General features: G+C 34.6%; 2 protein-coding genes across 3 annotated transcripts; both read left to right on the forward strand.

Annotated features, from left to right (window-relative positions):
- The first annotated feature begins 481 nt into the window (after positions 1–481).
- On the forward strand, positions 482–1,799 carry LOC149221234 (uncharacterized). Of its 2 annotated transcripts, none has more exons than XM_089382933.1 (3): positions 482–619; positions 939–1,141; positions 1,300–1,799. In XM_089382933.1, the coding sequence occupies exons 2-3, from the start codon at positions 1,037–1,039 to the stop codon at positions 1,423–1,425; spliced, it is 231 nt and encodes a 76-aa protein (XP_089239059.1). In that variant the 5' UTR covers positions 482–619; positions 939–1,036; the 3' UTR covers positions 1,426–1,799. The 2 variants fall into 2 exon arrangements, with proteins under 2 accessions (XP_089239059.1, XP_089239058.1); XM_089382932.1 differs by lacking the exon at positions 482–619 and adding an exon at positions 678–754.
- Positions 1,800–13,127: 11,328 nt separating this feature from the next.
- LOC149221235 (uncharacterized) lies at positions 13,128–14,082 on the forward strand. The gene is made up of 2 exons (XM_089382934.1): positions 13,128–13,516; positions 13,675–14,082. Exons 1-2 carry the CDS (start codon positions 13,412–13,414, stop codon positions 13,798–13,800), a joined length of 231 nt encoding a protein of 76 aa, XP_089239060.1. The 5' UTR covers positions 13,128–13,411; the 3' UTR covers positions 13,801–14,082.
- The last annotated feature ends 3,990 nt before the right edge of the window (positions 14,083–18,072 follow it).

The raw sequence follows: 18,072 nt of genomic DNA on the forward strand, positions 1-18,072 counted from the left end.
ACTATTTGTCACCTTTTTTGAACTACTTTGTTGCAATGACAAAAATATATCTGAATGATGTATCTTTTTCAACAAAATTTATATAAAAATTCACTACTACAAGCTTTTGTGGAAATATTGACATAACCATTTTTTCTCATATTTTGTTTGAACAAAATTTATATAAGAATTGACTGCTACACACGTTTTGTGGAAATATTGATATAACCATTTTTCCACATATTTTGTTCCCCACACAAATAATTTTTTATTTTATTTTTATATAAATATAGTTTCAAACTAAACTTTTTTACCATAATCCTATTATGAAATGTAAATTAAACATGCCCCTTAAATTGGAAAAAATATTTTTTTTTAAGGAATTAAGGTGCATAAGAAATGACAAGGAATTAAGGGCATAAGAAATGACAAGTCCAATGGGATGGGACGCTTTGCTGAAAAATATCCTCTCCCCACTTAGTTTCCTTATCACGTGCTCAGAGTTTGGACGCTCCAATCATAAAAGCAACCAGAGAATCAAAATGTTTTATGGATCCGATTCCCTACAAAAGCCGAACAGTCGACTCCCACGAATTAGTGGAGATTTGCTATTCGCACGCAACCTCCAATCTTCGCTCAGGTCTACGAATTGTTTGAATTGTGAACCCTTAAATACACATTTTCCTTTTATTTTTAATTTAAAATTATTCGCTTCCATGGCGTGGCACGCTTATAAAACGGGCTAGGCCTCCTCCTCGGTCGTCAAATTTCCGCAGTTGAGTATTGTTAATTGCCGTCGAAATTCCCGTTTACACTCGGAATTTGATGTTAAAAAATTAGGAGTTGGAAGGCGGAGAGATTCGAAACCTGGGACGGATCTTCTTGCTTTTAATTTGAAAGATTTAGAAGGGCCACCTGTCTCAGTTTTTACACCTGATATTCAGTTGTTCGTTACGCAGCTTGAAGAAATCTTCCTTTTCAAGATTAAAGCAAGGGTTTTTCTGCTGTAAGCTCCGGGGTTCGATTCCTTGAAGCGTTCTTTTCGGAAGAATTGAAGATGACGCAAACCGTCGCGCTCATGTGTGCAGCTGCAGCGGCTGCGTCTGCTGCGCTCACTGCTCTCAGCGACCACGAGATCAGAGTCACGGCATCCTCTACGGCGGTCAGTCAATACTTTGTTTTAAAGCTAGAATTTTGAGATCCGTTTTGATCTTTTACTTTGCCTCTTTCCAACGCTGTCAGAAATACTAACCCTTAAATTTCAGAGAGAAGGTTTTCGATTTCGTCTTGAATTTAGTGGCTTTCTGGTGGTATCTGCAGGGCAAATCAAAGAATGATGACATGTCTATTTCTCAGAATTCGACTTCTAAGAGCGTCGAGGAGGCTTTCGCGCCAAGGTTCGACGGGCTGCGATTTATCGAAACTCTGGTGACTGCTCACAGATAGGGATGGTGATCGAACACAGGCTCTACTGAAATCAAAGAGTTTTTCCCCTTTTTTTTTAGCAATTTATTATTGTCGTTATTTTACCTTCTAAATTTAGAAATCCTCTTTTAAGCCGCGCGACTTGTATATTAGAGATGTTTCTAAATTTAGGTAGATAGGATATCTCTGACGGAATTGGAAAGGCCAGTCAAAGTAGCCGGTGCATTAAATGTTTGGATGGAGTCCAGACTTACGGGGACTCTTGATAAACTCAAGAAACAAATTTAATTTTGATATTTTGTTTCGCCAAATGTGCTTTTTGTTCCAGCTCTCAAAGAGTATGGTAACACTTAAAAAAACTCAACAAAATTGTAATTTTGATCTTTTATGGCCAATTGTGCGTTTTGTCCCAGCTTTCTAATGTATCAGATTATGTTGACTTCACAACTGAACAATATTTTTTTTGCCAAATTCTAGCAGAAAATATTGCCAAAGAAAAACGTCAAAACCTATAACAGATACAGTAGATTATGTTGACTTCACAACTGAACAATTTTTTTTGCCAAATTCTAGCAGAAAATATTGCCAAAGAAAAACGTCAAAACCTATAACAGATACAGTAGGCTTTAAAACTACTCAAGTATAGAGGATTTATGTCATCTTAAAACAGCTTATTCATTTATTGATCCTAAAAAAGGATTTCGGATTTCCCATCAACGATGCAAAAAGTTCCAAAAACTGTGCTATGCCTTTTCAGTAGAATAGCTCCACATCATAAAGTATAATACTGACTGCTTTAGTTATAATGGTATTAATATCACGTTATTCTCTTTTATTTATTTATTTTTGACATACTGATAATGTTGACTTTTTCTAAAAGTTCCAAAAACTGTGCTATGCCTTTTCAGTAGAATAGCTCCACATCATAAAGTATAATACTGACGGCTTTAGTTATAATGGTATTAATATCACATTATTCTCTTTTTATTTATTTATTTTTAATATACTGATATTGTTGACTTTTGACTTTTTCTAATATTGGTTAATTTTGTATCAACAAAAAGTTATTTGCTATAAAAGTGATCATGTCAATTAAAAAAAAACACTGTTTACATCACACAACCAAATTTTCTAATATGCTTCCAAAAGAATCAACTGTAATATCGGAAACCATAAAACTGGGCTCATTGTGTATCAACAAAAAGTTATTTGCTATAAAAGTGATCATCTCAATTATATCCAAAAACTGTTTACATCACACAACCAAATTTTCTAATATACTTAACAAAAAAAACCAACTATAATATCGGAAACCATAAAACTGGGCACCAGACCAACAAAACGAAACTAAAGACCATTGAAAAAAAAATGAAGTACTCCGAAAGCAAAAAGCTATAAAATCTCACTTTCACGAATTTTAAAATTCGAAGGCCAATACAGCATTTGAAAGTATTCTATGGATGGATCGAACAATTTGACAAAGTCTATAGAGACAGAAAGTAACAGCAGAACCATAAAATAGTAAGGTATATGTGTTACATTATTATTTTGGTCATGCAGATTCCTGGTATCTTCCTTGTATTTTGATGGTGTCTATTTTTTGAAAATATATTTATCCTAATTCTATAGTGTTTTTGTTCGCCCTGGTGTCTTTGCTCGCGTCTCTATTGCATTTGTTCACTTTTTTATTGATTTTTTAAGAGAGTCTATGATATCCCTTACATCTCTTTTAAATTCATTAAGCTTTTATCACTATTCATCAAATTCCTAGTATTATTTGTGTGAAATTCATTAAGCTCTTAACATTATTTGTATTCACAAGGATGTCACGTTACACTAATATCTTTTACACCTTTTCTAAATTCATGTTACACTAATATCTTTTACACCTTTTCTAAATTCATTAAATTTTTCGCACTCTTTGTGTCAACCACGATGATTTACCATAAGGATATCTCTTACATCTTTTTATTTAGTAAATCTCAAGCAATGTTTGTGTTGAAAAGGATGCCTGGCCATAGTACCTTCTATGATTAAGATAATGTGACCTTTCAAAATCAATAAGTTAATGTGGAGTTGAAAAGAGGAAAGAAAGATATAATGTTGCTTAAGAATCTCTCTTTTCTTATAGAGGAATTGTGATAAAGCAACAAATATATAGGCATTTGGTATTTTATAGAGGAATTGTGATAAGAGCAATAAATATATGGACATTTTGGATGCAAAGGAGATAAATGATGAGGGGGTGTTGAACGCTCTTCACAAAGGCAATTTGATGAAGGTAATTGCCTTATATAGGTTTGGGTGCATTTCAGGATGTCAAAGAGGATCATTTTAGATAGAGATACTAGATTTCTTAGTGCCTTTTGGACTACACTTTGGGAGAAATTGGACACCAAGTTGAAAAGATCCACAACTTTCCATCCACAAACAGATGGGAAGATAATAGTAGTGAATAGGATTTTTTTTTAGCTTTTGAAGAATTAAAATCAGAAGCTTCAAGATCTAGGATGAAAATTTGATTTATATTTAACACTTATGTAACAAAGTAGTTCAAACTTCTACCAATAAGTCCCTTTTTAAAACTTGCAAGCTTGGGTAGAAAAGACAATTTCCAAGCAAGGCCAAATGATACTCTAGGAGAAGGTAAAATAAAATTTTCCTCACCTCCTTTAATAAAATATTTTGGAGATCAAAATCCTTCCTAAATGGGGATGCATGAGATATTTTCCTCACCTCCTTTAATAAAATATTTTGGAGATCAAAATCCTTCCTAAATGTGGATGCATGATATCTAAGAATGGATGATTATATAACATGACATATTTTGTTAATTTCTAGATGGAAAAAATTGGAGTTATTGGATTGTAGTTCCCATTTTAGGGGTAGTTCTCACTTTGGTGATTTAGGGTTCGTAATAAGAATTTTTAGGGTCATAAATGACCTCTCAATATTGTTTTACACGTTGAAACCTTTCCAATGGTGTTAAGATAACCTCAATTGCAATTCATATGCAAAAGATATCCCTCCTACAAGTTGACCTATCAAACTTGTTGACCACCATAACATAGTGCATACCATATCAATTCACATTACTCACACGTGTGGAGTGCATGCCATATCATATACATTTGCAAGTATAAGAGACATTGAAGAAGTCACAAGGAAAATACAAAGCCTAGCATGATCAACAGAAATTTATGAGAAGCATTCAAGGTGAGAGATAGAGTTTGGTTGCATCTAAACAAACAAGGGCTACAGGGTCATGGAATAAGATCAAGCTATGTGGCAGAGTCATTTGAAGTAGTGGAGAGGGTAGGTGATAATGCCTAGAGACTCAATCTACCCCCATATGTGTGCATTTACTAAGTAGTGAATATGGAAAATTCGAAACTCTATGAGTTTTCCATGTTGGACCAAGAAGTGAATAAGAAGTCTTATTTACCATAGAGAACTTAGCATAAAAGGCTCAAACAAGCTTAACAAAAGATATAGTTTTGTAGAAATAGTCTAGAACTACTAGAGGGGGAAACATGAATTCTAGCATCTTGGGTAGAAAAGTAAGGCCAAATGATACTCCAAGGAGAAGGTAAAAGAAAATTTTCCTCACATCTTTTAATAAAAACTTTTTGGGATTAAAAGCCTTCCTAAATGGGGAGGCATGATCTAGAATGGATCATTTTATAACATGTCATCTATTTTGTTAATTTCTAGGTGGAAAAAATTGTAGTTGTTGGCTTGTAGTTCCCATTTTAGGGGTAGTTCTCACTTTGGTGGTTTTGGGTTCATAATAACCATTTTTTGGGTCAAAAATAACTTAGTGTTGTTTTACACATTGAAACCTTTCCAATGGTGTGAAGATAACTTCAATTGGAGTTCATATGCAAGAGTTATGCCTTCTACAAGTTGACCTATGAAACTTGTTGACCACCATGACAATAAATGCATACCATATCAATTCACATTACTCACCAATGTGAATTGCATTCCATATCAATTCACATTATGGTCAATATCTAGGTTGGTTTAATTATTAACAATTAATAATTTTAATTTGTTAATTTTATTTTATTTTTTCATTGTTTTATTTTATTTTTTATGTAATTTGGGCAAGTCAATATGTTTACATAACATAACATAACTTTACAACATCTCTTTCATAGAATCCTTCTCCGCACAATAAACTTACATTGAGAAACATATTTTACTTTAAATATAAATAATAATAAAAATGAAAACAACCTTATCCCACTTAAATATAATTTGGAATATAATTTTTTTTAAATATTAAACCAACAAAAATACATAATTGATTAGTACTTCTCATAATAAATTTGTTTTAACAGATTTTAAAATGTCTAAAGGAAAAGGCCCAATTTGGATTAAAATATTTTAAAATGTGAAGAGAAAAATCCCAATTCAACTTAAAATGCAAAGATAAAAAATTCCACTTCAATTTAAATATAACATCAACTTCGGAATATGAATAAAAATTATTATTGAAAAAAAGGTCGGTTTTTTTATTTATTTATTGAAATTTTAATAAAAATAAATCTCAAATTATATCATAATTAATTTATATTTATAGATATTGAAATTTCATATTTTTATTAGTATAATTAATTTATATCTTTCTGTTTCCTCAGTGCTCAGTGGCCTTCAGGCCTGGCCACATCCCATGCTTGCCAATCTGCTTCGCGAAAAAATTCCACTTCAATTTAAATATAACATCAACTTTGGAATATGAATAAAAAATATTATTGAAAAAAATGTTTTTTTTTATAATATTATGAAATTTTAATAAAAATAAATCTCAAATTATATCATAATTAATTTATATTTATACATATTGAAATTTCATATTTTTATTAGTATAATTAATTTATATCTCTTTGTTTCCTCAGTGCTCAGTGACCTTCAGGCCCTGGGCACATCCCATGCTTGCCAATCTGCTTCACGATCCCTTTTCCTTCACCAATCCCTCCCCCTTTTTTTGCTAAGGCCCTCAATGGCCCTTCTCCTTTAGTTTTTGTCTAGTAAGGCCTTTGAGCCAACAACCATTATGGTCGGTCGGGCCTCCCCCTCCCCCTATTTATGCAAATATCGCTACCCATCCCCCTATTTACACAAATATCGCTACCTTCAATTCGTTGGTCTCAAATGGTCCAAATTTTCAACGTGCCTCTATTTCAAGGTTCATTAAAAAAAACTCGACGATGTTCCCAAGATCAAGATCTAAACGCCTCAGACCCGTCAAACTTGCAGATCATGGTCTAGTCAATTAGTTTATGGGGTTATGGCCATCCCCAAAATAGTGCGACAATGGATCTTGAATAATTAAAAGCCTATTAATCAAAGGGGAGGTCTCTTACTCCTACAATAAGGGTTTCTTCACTTTTTATTTCAAAAACAAATCAGATAGAAATTTGATTTGCAAGCCTTACTTCATGGAAGCTTATGGGCTTTATCTAGATAGTTGGAGCCCGAAATTCAATCTGGAGTGTGATGTCCCATCCACAGTGCTAATTTAGGTGAAATTACGCTTCTTTCTTTTGCATCGTTGGAACGATGCAGTTTTTAAAAGGATTTGTAATGCTATCAGGAAGTATATATATTGTGCATAACTAAAAAATGGTCTCTTCTCTTATGCTACAATCAATCGTAGGATGGACAACTAGACTTACATACAAGAAGTGGATTACGACCAACTACCTTTCAAATGTAAGAGTTGTCACGCGTAAGAGTTGTCACAAATACGACTATTTCACCTGAAATTGTCTCCAGGATCATGAACATCAAGGCGAATCTGGAGAATAATGGCAGCAAGCAAAGCAAGAAAAATGACCTTAGCACCAAAATCCTCCAGCTCGCTAGTAGATTTAGCACCCCCAGCAGAATATGCTCGTCCTGGATCTCCCAAATATAAATCCAAAAGCAGTGGCAAGGGAACAAGAAAATCAACTATGCCAAGATATTCAAGCAACCGATATGAGGCTCTTCAAACGCTTGGAGAAGAAGGGGAAATCCTCCCGTAGAGATCTAAAGAAGAAGTCCTGACTAATAGCACCCCAAAGTCGCCTCATCAAGCTATACTTAAACCAGCAGAACCTGAGGCCTCCCAAGATGATTCATCATAAGAAGAGAATTACCTTTCATCAAAAGGAGCAGTACGTAACACTTTTACAACTCCGATAAACTTGGATCTAATAAACTTGGCTTTGATACCATGTAGAAATTTTGACTATAGATTAACCTGATAATGCAATATAACTAAAGCAAAATACTTTAATCTACTTCTACAATCAAACTTGCAGAAGCTTAAAAGATTTGAGCAAGATCAAGTTGAACACATATAACCAAAAGAAGAATAAATGCACATGAAACACATAAGAATACTCAAGGGAAAGCCTCAACTAAAAACCCCACTATCTGTATTATCATACAAGGTGGAAATATATCATAATAATACAAAGCCTTAACTCTCACAGCTAGCCAGCTCTCAGTACAATCCTCCTGGATTCTCACAGGCAAACGAGGATTCTCACAGGCAAACAAGCCTCCTATTTCCTTGCGCAGTTTCTCTGGGTGATCCTCCTATTACCAAGTGGAAGACTGGTCACTCACACTGATCCTACACCCTGTTAGAACTGCCCAATCCTCGAGAACCTTGTTCCTTTTGCATGCATGAGTTTCCTTTATAGGAGAAAACATGCAACTGATAGTACATTGTCCTTGTCTTTAATCTCAACCTGTTGTTTCTCAAAATAGGCATGCATGATTTAATGATGAGAGAATCTTCAATTATCTGGAGTACACTAGTTGAGTGCATGCATGCATCAACTGACTGATAACTCACAATTAGTTCCTCAAACAGTTTGGAACTAATTTAACTGGACTTAACTCAGTAAACTGAGCTAACTAATTACAACTCAAAGATAACTCAATCTTATCTCCTTAATTAAGGGATAATCTCCTTAATTCAAGGAATAAGTGTTGCATGACTTCAAAAATACTTCTAACTTGAATTTCTCCAACTAATTAACTCAAGATGAATTAATTAATTATTTTTCAAGTAGTTGGTGAGACTAAATTTGAATTTTAATTCAAGGACAAATTAAAATTGGAATATTATGGATTCTATTTTTATCATTTCTTGTTGCTATTTTCAACATCCTCTTCGTGATGCACATCCTTTGAGGCTTATTTCTTGTTAACGTACTCATGCAATTTGTATCAACTAAGCCCTGCTCTTATACCACTTGATCCAGGATTCTTTTGTTATGGATGCATTATTAAATTACATATAACAGAGCACTTAAAAACCATGGAACATAAACATATAAAACAAAGATGAAAAGACATAACCACACATGAGATCAAGACACATAGATTTTATTACGGAGTTCATCCAATTTGGACTACATCTCCAAGCCCTGCTCAATAGTTGGGAAGCCTTCATTCATTAAATGGCATGAAAAGGGAAGAAATACAAGAAAATTTTGCATAAACACCCATATACCTCCAATCTTGAAGATAGATGACAAATGGAGAGCTTAGATCTAGAAACAGACAACACCATTGACTTCTTAGTGAAAAATCGTGCAGAATCGCCTATCCAAACGCCCAATTCTGATAAAGCAATTTTTGCACCTTCTCGAAACCTTCTGATTTCTGAGGTAAGGTTCCGGCCACCTGCCAGGAGCAGGGGCCGTTGCTCTGCTCTATAAATCTACGCTGCTCTCTGCTACTCTCCCTCTCTCGATGTGCAGATAGCCTAATTTATATTCTGGTGGGAAGATTCCTTCATAAATCGAGCATTTTCAACAAATGACAAGTTTAGCAGGCAATTTTATTTCAAACATAGATTCTTGGATATGGAATAACAACTTGTTAAACATGGAAAAACCTCCAACAGCAACAGTTCACAGAACGTTTCGTATTAACCTCAAATCGGCGGATGAATCGGCACATACTCCTGAACCCGACGAATAACACAAGGAATCGATGCTTTAAACTGATGGAAAGACCTGAATCCTTGGCAATAAGCGTTCTATGATAAAGGCAGACCCGACGGGCTATCAACTGCAACATATAAATCTATCAGATTTGGTAGAATATCGCAAATCACAATTGGTTGAAGCAGGGGTGATTCTTCATAACGGGTCGTTGTGGATATGTGATGTGAAAACTGGAAGACCGGATGGGTTTTACAAACCAGACCCTATATTGTATCACATCTAGGAGTATCGGCGAATCGTAATCGATGGAACCAAATGGTGGTACTTTTATCGGGACATTGTGTTGTGCGATGTGCGATGTGCGATGTGCAATATAGAAATCGCAACCTGACTCTGTCGGGGCCAATTACTTAACTACTTCCCTTTGCGATGTGCGATATCGCAATCACAACTTGACTCTGTCGGGGACAATTCCTTAACCGCTTCCCTTTGCAATGTGCGATGTGTGATATGTGACTATCGTATCGTAACTCAGGGACTGTTGGGGCCGATTCTTTAGCTGTGGACTTTTGACTTCTGCGATCAACGAACTGTGGGGCGAATGGCAGCCTTCCACTTGGAACTTCCCCATTCGCTGAAGACTCTGCCATGTCATTTTCCCCTGCCACCTGTCCAAGTCAAACTTGAACTTTGACTTGCTCTAACTTCTTCATATGAGCTCGGATTCAAGTGTCGTTGGACTCAGGATGACGAGCACTTTGATCTGATGCTAAGTTTATTGAGATTCTTCCACTTTGAATTTTGAGCCATTTTACCATGCCACTGGTACTTTTTAGAGATCGATCTGGATCAATCTTCATGGATCAAAACTTTTACCTTAGTCGAATTTCTAAGTGATGCATAAAAAAAATCAATTGTAAGAGATATAGGACAATTAATGGCAATATATAAGCGAAAACATGTTGATTTAAATAAGGAAGTGAAGAAAACAGAATCTACATTGCAAGTTGAAAGCCCATCATCACTCCTACAAATTGTTGCTAGAAGATCAAGAGAAAGGAAAAATAGCCAAACTTCGACAAAACAAGAAAGCGTTACAACAGGGACATAAAAATATCGTGGATATGCATTACAAGGAAGTAATGGAAAAAGATGAAGAAATCTCTTGCCTCAAGGACCACGTCGAAAAATTACTTGCACAAGTGAAGAAGACTAAGGTCACAAAGAAAGAACTCAAGAAACACTTATCAGAACAAGAGGAAACTTTACGTTTAAAGAACCTTAATAAATATTTATTAGAACAAATCAAAGATCTAAAAGATGAAAAACTTAAAAGTCAAAACATTGAAAATAAGGTTGATGAATCAGAAACCAAAGAGGTTTTATGTCTAAGGAATCATAACCAAAACCTCCTTACACAAATAAAGAAGCTTAAATGTGATAAGATGTCACTTAAAGACAAGTTAGAGCAACTTACTCAAGAAGTATCGAAGTCTCCAGACGTAACAGTCCAGGTTGAAGATAAGGGAATTAATACTGAACCAGTCAATAGCAGAACTCAAGAAGAGGATCAATTAGTTGAAGGAAAAACACATTTACATGTTACAATCCAGATGATGAAAATTCCAAACGAAAATTATGTACCTAACTAAAAAATCGTAGTACCAGAAGGAAATCAAAAAATTTCCACAAACCTAATAAGGGAAAGTAAAACCAAAAAGGTTCCCTATCGATATCTGAATAGAAACAAAAAACTGATGTTCCAAAGAATAGTGATGTAACTTCAATCCAATCCTATGATGACAAGTTGTTACAAAATTCTAGTGATAAGAATATTCCACAGAAGCTTAATCTAGGATGGTTTGATCCATTCTCAGTGCAACAATTTTGTTTATCAATTAGAAAATCATATCAACTTGTATCGACGAAGATGATTGTTCCGAGACGAGAAGACATTCGAAATTGAAAAAAAGATTAAGCCTTTTTCATCTACAAGCTTTGACGACAAAGCTTTTTGAGGAGGAAGATAATATTATGAATAAATATATAGGAAATAATGTAAATGATAATAATTATAAATAATGATTAATTAATTAGTAATTAGGATGAAGAGTCAAGTCTAAACAAGACATGGCTCTCTATGAAGAGACACATGCTTGGTATATAAGCAAGCCTCTTACTCTCATTTATATTCATTCTTACTTATACATTTAATATATAATATTTGTATCCTCATGGATATTTTTATATTCCAAGTCTTATGGAGTATTTAACTTGAAGAATGAACTTTGTTCGTTCCAGCTTATCGCTCCATTTAGACAATGAAATATTAATTGAATACTTCGGCACCAAAATTTCTCTTGAAAAAAGTTTTTTTTATAACCAAATTTGTGGGACAAAAACACTAAAACTCAAAAGAATTCGTAAGGTTTATTAAAAGAGTCTGATGTATTACATTTTAATTAGTTTGCAATTCAAAAGTTTTAGGACCTAATTCCACAAGACAATCTTTACAAGTTAAAGTTGCATATTCTATAGCTCACAATGGGAGAGATTAGATGTGAAGGTGCAATAAACCGATCTCTATCTACAAGCCTCATCATTTTTATAGATACTTTAAAGCCTATTTTTTTAAGATTTAGACTAAACATCAATGTTTAGCTCATGACATTCCAAGATTTTTATATTTAAAAATTATATAAAAAAATTGTTTTGTTTATTTATTTATTTAATATAAACCTTGTATACCTATTATAATTAACCTAAGGATATTTGTAAATTTTTTTGAGCTACTTTGCTGCAATCAATGACGAGTATATTTGGAATACTTTATGGTGTACTTCTACCCTTTTGTGCTAATTTGTTGCAATGAATGACAAGAGTATATTTTGAATACTTTACGAAGTTTATTTTTCAACCGAAAAATATATATATACATGCAAGATTTCACTAATACGCACGTTTTGTGGAAATATCGAGATAATATAACAATATTTTCAAATATACATTTTTAAAAGCAGTTGTTTATAAGGCGACTTTTTGAAAGTCTTTCTGGCCGGTTTTTCCGGTCGAAATCCGGCAGGAATTTATTGGAATCGCAAGTTTGATAGCTAGTTTCTGCACAATGAAAGCGTCCAAGAGTTTTCGAGGGTGCTGAATCCAAATATGCAGTTAAAAAACCATTTTAACTGCAAGAAATCAAGATTTAACCTCAATTTCTTCCGCCGGATTCCGTCACCGGAATCTCCAAAAAGTCGCATTATAGACAACTCCTTTTTAAAATTAGTTTCTTTATCACGTGCTCAGAGTTTAGACGCTCCAATCATAAAGCAACTAGAGAATCAAAATGTTTTACGGACCCTATTCCCTACAAGAAATTAAGGTTAAATCTTGATTTGTTGCAGTTAAAATGGTTTTTTAATTGCATATTTGGATTCAACACACTCGAAAACCCCTGGGATGCTTTCATTGTGCAGAAACTAGCTATCGAACTTGCGATTCCAATAAATTCCTGCCGAATTTCGACAAAAATACCCGCCAAAAAAACTTTCAAAAAATCGCGTTATAGACAACTGCAAGCCGAACTATCGACTCCCACGAATTAGTGTAGATTTGCTATTCAACACGCAACCTCCAATCTTCGCTCAGTCCTAGGAATTGTTTGAATTGTGAACCCTTAAATACACATTTTCTTTTTATTTTTAATTTAAAATTATTCGCTTCGCTCGCGTGGCACGCTTATAAAAGGGGCAACGAATCCTTCTCGGTCTTCAAATTGCCGCAGTTTATGAGTAGTGTTAATTGCCGTCGAAATTCCCGTTTACAATCCGAATTTGATGTGAAAAAAGTTGGAGTTGGAAGACGGAGAGATTCGAAACCTGGGACGGAGGATTTAGAAGGGCCACCTGTCTCAGTCTTTACACCTGATATTCAGTTGTTTGTTACGCAGCTTGAAGAAATCTCCTTTTTCAAGATTAAAGCAAGGGGGTTTTTCTGCTGTAAGCTCCGGGGTTCGATTCCTCGAAGCGTTCTTTTCGGAAGAATTGAAGATGACGCAAACCGTAGCGCTCATGTGTGCAGCTGTAGCGGCCGCGTCTGCTGCGCTCACTGCTTTCAGCGACCACGAGATCAGAGTCACGGCATCCTCTACGGCGGTCAGTCAATACTTTATTTTAACGCTAGAATTTTGAGATCCGTTTTGATCTTTTACTTTGCCTCTTTCCAACGCTGTCAAAAATACTAACCCTTAAATTTCAGAGAGAAGGTTTTGGATTTCGTCTTGAATTTAGTGGTTTTCTGGTGGTATGTGCAGGCCAAATCAAAGAATGATGACATGTCTGTTTCTCAGAATTCGACTTCTAAGAGTGTCGAGGAGGCTTTCGCGCCAAGGTTCGACGGGCTGCGATTTATCGAAACTCTGGTGACTGCTCACAGATAGGGATGGTGATTGAACACAGGCTCTACTGAAATCAAAGAGTTTTTCCCCCTTTTTTTTAGCAATTTATTATTGTCGTTATTTTACCTTCTAAATTTAGAAATCCTCAATTAAGCCGCCGGGCTTGTAGCCGAAGCATTAAATGTGTTGATAGAGTCCAGAGTTACAGGGACTCTTGATAAACTCAAGAAACAAATTTAATTTTGATCTTTTGTTTTGCCAAATGTGCTTTTTGTTCCAGCTCTCAAAGAATATGGTAACACAAACTCAACAAAATTGTAATTTTGATCTTTTATGGCTAAATGTGCGTTTTATCCATACCAGCTCTGTAATGTATCAGATTAGGTTGAGTTCACAGCTAAACAATTTTTTACCAAGTTCTACCAGAAAAAATTGCCAAAGAAAACGTCAAAACCTATAACAGAAAAACGTCAAACGAACTATAACATCTGAAACTATAAAACTGGGCACCAGACAAAACGAAACTAAACACCATAAAAGTCGAGAAACTATACTTTTTTCAAATATACCGATATTGTTGACTTTAGTATTTGGCTTTCTCGCTTCTCCTATAAAAAACAAAAACGAAGACAAAGATGACAAAGAAAGATTAGCTGGGGCGGTTTTGACAAAGTCTATAGAGACAGAAAGTAACAGCAGAACCATAAAATAGTAAGGTATATGTGTGTTAAATATAGTTTTGGTCGTGCAGATTCCTTTCCTTGTATCTGGATGGTGTCTATTCTTTGAAAAAAAAAAAATTAACTAATTCCATGGAGTCTTGTTTGCCTCTCTAGTGTATTTTTGTGAAAGAGTATCGGATATCCTTTACATTTCCTTTAAATTCATTAAGCTCTAGTATTATTCATTAAGTTATTAGTATTATTTAGCTTAAATTCATTAAGCTTCATTAAATTTTTAGTATTATTTAGCTTAAATTCATTAAGCTCCTAACACTATTTGTGTTCACAAGGATGTCATGTCCGTGAAAGAGAGTTTATGATATTCCTTATATCTCTTCTAAATTTATTAAGTTCTTAGCACTATTTATTAAGCTCATGGTATTATTTGTGTTAAATTCATTAACCTCGTAAGTCTATGATATCCCTTACATCTCCTCTAAATTCATTAAGCTCTTAGCACTATTTATTAAGCTCCTAGTATTATTTGTGTTAAATTCATTAAGCTCCTAACGCTATTTGTGTTCACAAGGATGTCATGTCACAGTAATATATTTTACATATTTTTTAAATTCATGAAGTTTTTCGCAATATTTCTGTCAACCAGGATGATTTACCATACGGATATGTCTTATATCCCTTTTTATTTAGTAAGTCTCGGGCAATGTTTGTGTTGATAAGGATGCCTTGTGTACCTTCTACAATTGAGATAATGTTACCTTTCAAAATCAGTAAGTTAATGTGGAGTTGAAAACATGAAAGAAAGATATAATATTGCTTAAGAATCTCCCTTTTCTTATAGAGGAATTGTGATAAAGCAATAAGTATATAGGTATTTGGTATTTTATAGAGGAATTGTGATAGAGCAATAAATATATGGACATTTGGGATGAAAAGGAGATAAATGATGAGGGGATGTTGAATGCTCTTCACAAAGGCAATTTGATTAAGGTAATTTCCTTATACAGGTTTGGGTGCATTTCAGGATGTCAAAGAGCATCATTTTAGATAGAGATACTAGATTTCTTAGTGCCTTTTGGACTAGACTTTGGGAGAAATTGGACACCAAGTTGAAGAGATCCACAATTTTCCATCCACAAACAAATGGGAAGATAACAATAGTGAATAGGAAAATGATTTGTCTTTTGAAGAGTTAAAATGAGAAGCATCAAGATTTAGGATGAAAAATTGATTGATATTTAACACTTAATAACAAAGTAGTCCAAACTTCTACCAATAAGTCCCTTTTTAAAACTTGCAATGGGTATCCGCCACCTTCACCCTTAAGATGTTGTATATGAACAAAAAGGAGTGAGGAAAGACATCATAGGAGAAGTATTGAAAGATGAAAATTTCATTGATAAGTAGACATATTCATTTGCAAGTATAGGAGACATTGAAAAAGTCACAAGGAAAATACAATCCTAGCATGATCAACACAAATTTATTGAGGAAGCATTCAAGGTGAAAGATAAAGTTTGGTTGCATCTAAACAAACAAATGCTATAGGGTCATGAGAAGAAGATCAAGTTATGTGGCAGTGTCATTTGAAGTGGCGGAGGGATAGGTGATAATGCCTAGAGACTCAATCTACCCCCATATGTGTGCATTTACTAAGTAGTTAATAACAATGTAAATTTTGAAACAGGAACTGATATTGTTACCCGTTTCGTAGAGATAGCAAAAAAGTGCCTTGACTTTGAAAATGGGTGAAGCAGAACGAACATGTTTTTTTTAGAGCATAGTTTTTGGCACTTTAATTTTTTTTATGTACATTATGTTTTAGAATGGTAGTGATTTTCATGCTGATTTAAAAAAGTGAGTATTCTGCATCACCCATTTTTTAAAAGACCTGTGTTTTGGCTTTAAATTTTCTAATGTATAAAATGTAAATAATTATTTTGTAAATTTGATCATTTTTGAAGTGGTCGTTCTCTTCACATTTTCTTATTTTTTATTTTTATTTTAACTTCTTTTTAGTGAGGTTTTTATTGTTTTGCATTTTTAAATTAGGAGGTCGATATTTAGAATTTTCGATATTCTACATATTTATACATCCTTAATTAATTTTTCAATCCACATGAAATAATTATTTCTAAAAAACAATATTTTTTAACAATGGACATAAAAATAACCATTTTTAACATAAATATAATTAAAAAACTACATGTTTTGATAATTTTTTGCTAGAGTTGACATGTCAAAATCACAATTTTCATACGATAATTTTAACTAAAAATGGTTAGATAATAGCTTTTTTTATGAATTTCATGTCAAAAAATAATAATAATCACTTTTTTCTTCAAAAAATAATGATTAACTTAAAAATCAATGCAAAAATCACATATTACAAATATTGAATGTATAACAACCCTAATTGAGTGTTTATTCTTCTCATAAAATGTCAAAGTCAAAACATTGCAAAGCTTGATTTACAATCATAACTTAAATTTAATCAACAATGTCACGTAATCTAAACTCTTCGTCCTCTAGAGTTTGATCATTGTCTTCTTCCACAATATTTTCTATTTCCTTTTGCTCACTTTCCTCTTCTAATGGGTCTTTGATGTCTACGAATCTCCCAATGTATGTCTTTCCAAACATTCCATGTAATGGTGGTTGGGGTTCCTTTGCCTTTTTTGCGACACGTGATTCACTAAAGTCCCCTTTATTCAACCCAATTTCTTGCATTGCATCTGGAAGAAATTGAAGAACATTAATTCTATGCTGAATGAAATTGCATTGTACTGGATCTTTTCAATCAATGCAATTTCTTCCTTTTTAAAGGCAACATGCTAGCGTTGCACCTAATTATTAAGCACAAAATAAATAATGAACTAAATTAGTACAATGACATATTAATTAAAAAATAACATATTGAAATTCAATTCAATATAATAAAACTTACCTGAGCCAGAATATAAATGCAGAGCCCAATCTTCTTCATTTGAACAAATGTCTATAAGATAGTTAATCAATAATTGTGGTTTTTGATAAATGTTAACTATCTCACTTTTTTCTTTTGATTCCGGGAATCAACCAGCCACCATACGGGCGGGCGGTTAGTGGCTGGGTGATTCCCACTAGCCGAGCGGACGACTAGTGGTTGGTTGATTCCCGGAATCACCCAGCCACCAGCTGGCGGTCCCGAAATCACCCAGCCACCAGCGGGCGGGCAGCTGGTGGCTAGGTGATTCCGGGAATCAACCAGCCACCAGCCGGGCGGGCAGCTAGTGGCTCTGGAATCACCCGGCGACCAGCCGGCCGCCCGGCTGGTAGCTGGTTGATTTCGGGAATCAACCAGCCGGACAACTAGCTAGTGGCTGGTTGATTCCCAGAATCAACCAGCCACCAATCGGGCCGCCAGCTGGTGGTTGGTTGATTCCCGGAGTCAACCAGCCACCAGTCGGGCGGGCGGATGGTGGCTGGCTGATTTCGGGAATCAACCAGCCACCAGCCGGGCGGGTGGCTAGTGGCTGTTGATTCTGAGAATCAACCAACAACTAGCTGGGCGGACAACTGGTGGATGGTTGATTCCGGGAATCAACCAGCCACCAGCCGGGCGGCCAACTAGTGGCCGGTTGATTCCCGAAAT

This window comes from Pinus tabuliformis, chromosome Q (genome assembly GCF_031772625.1).
Source record: "Pinus tabuliformis cultivar Carrire ecotype Pingquan chromosome Q, CPIR1, whole genome shotgun sequence".
Lineage (NCBI taxonomy): Eukaryota > Viridiplantae > Streptophyta > Pinopsida > Pinales > Pinaceae > Pinus > Pinus tabuliformis.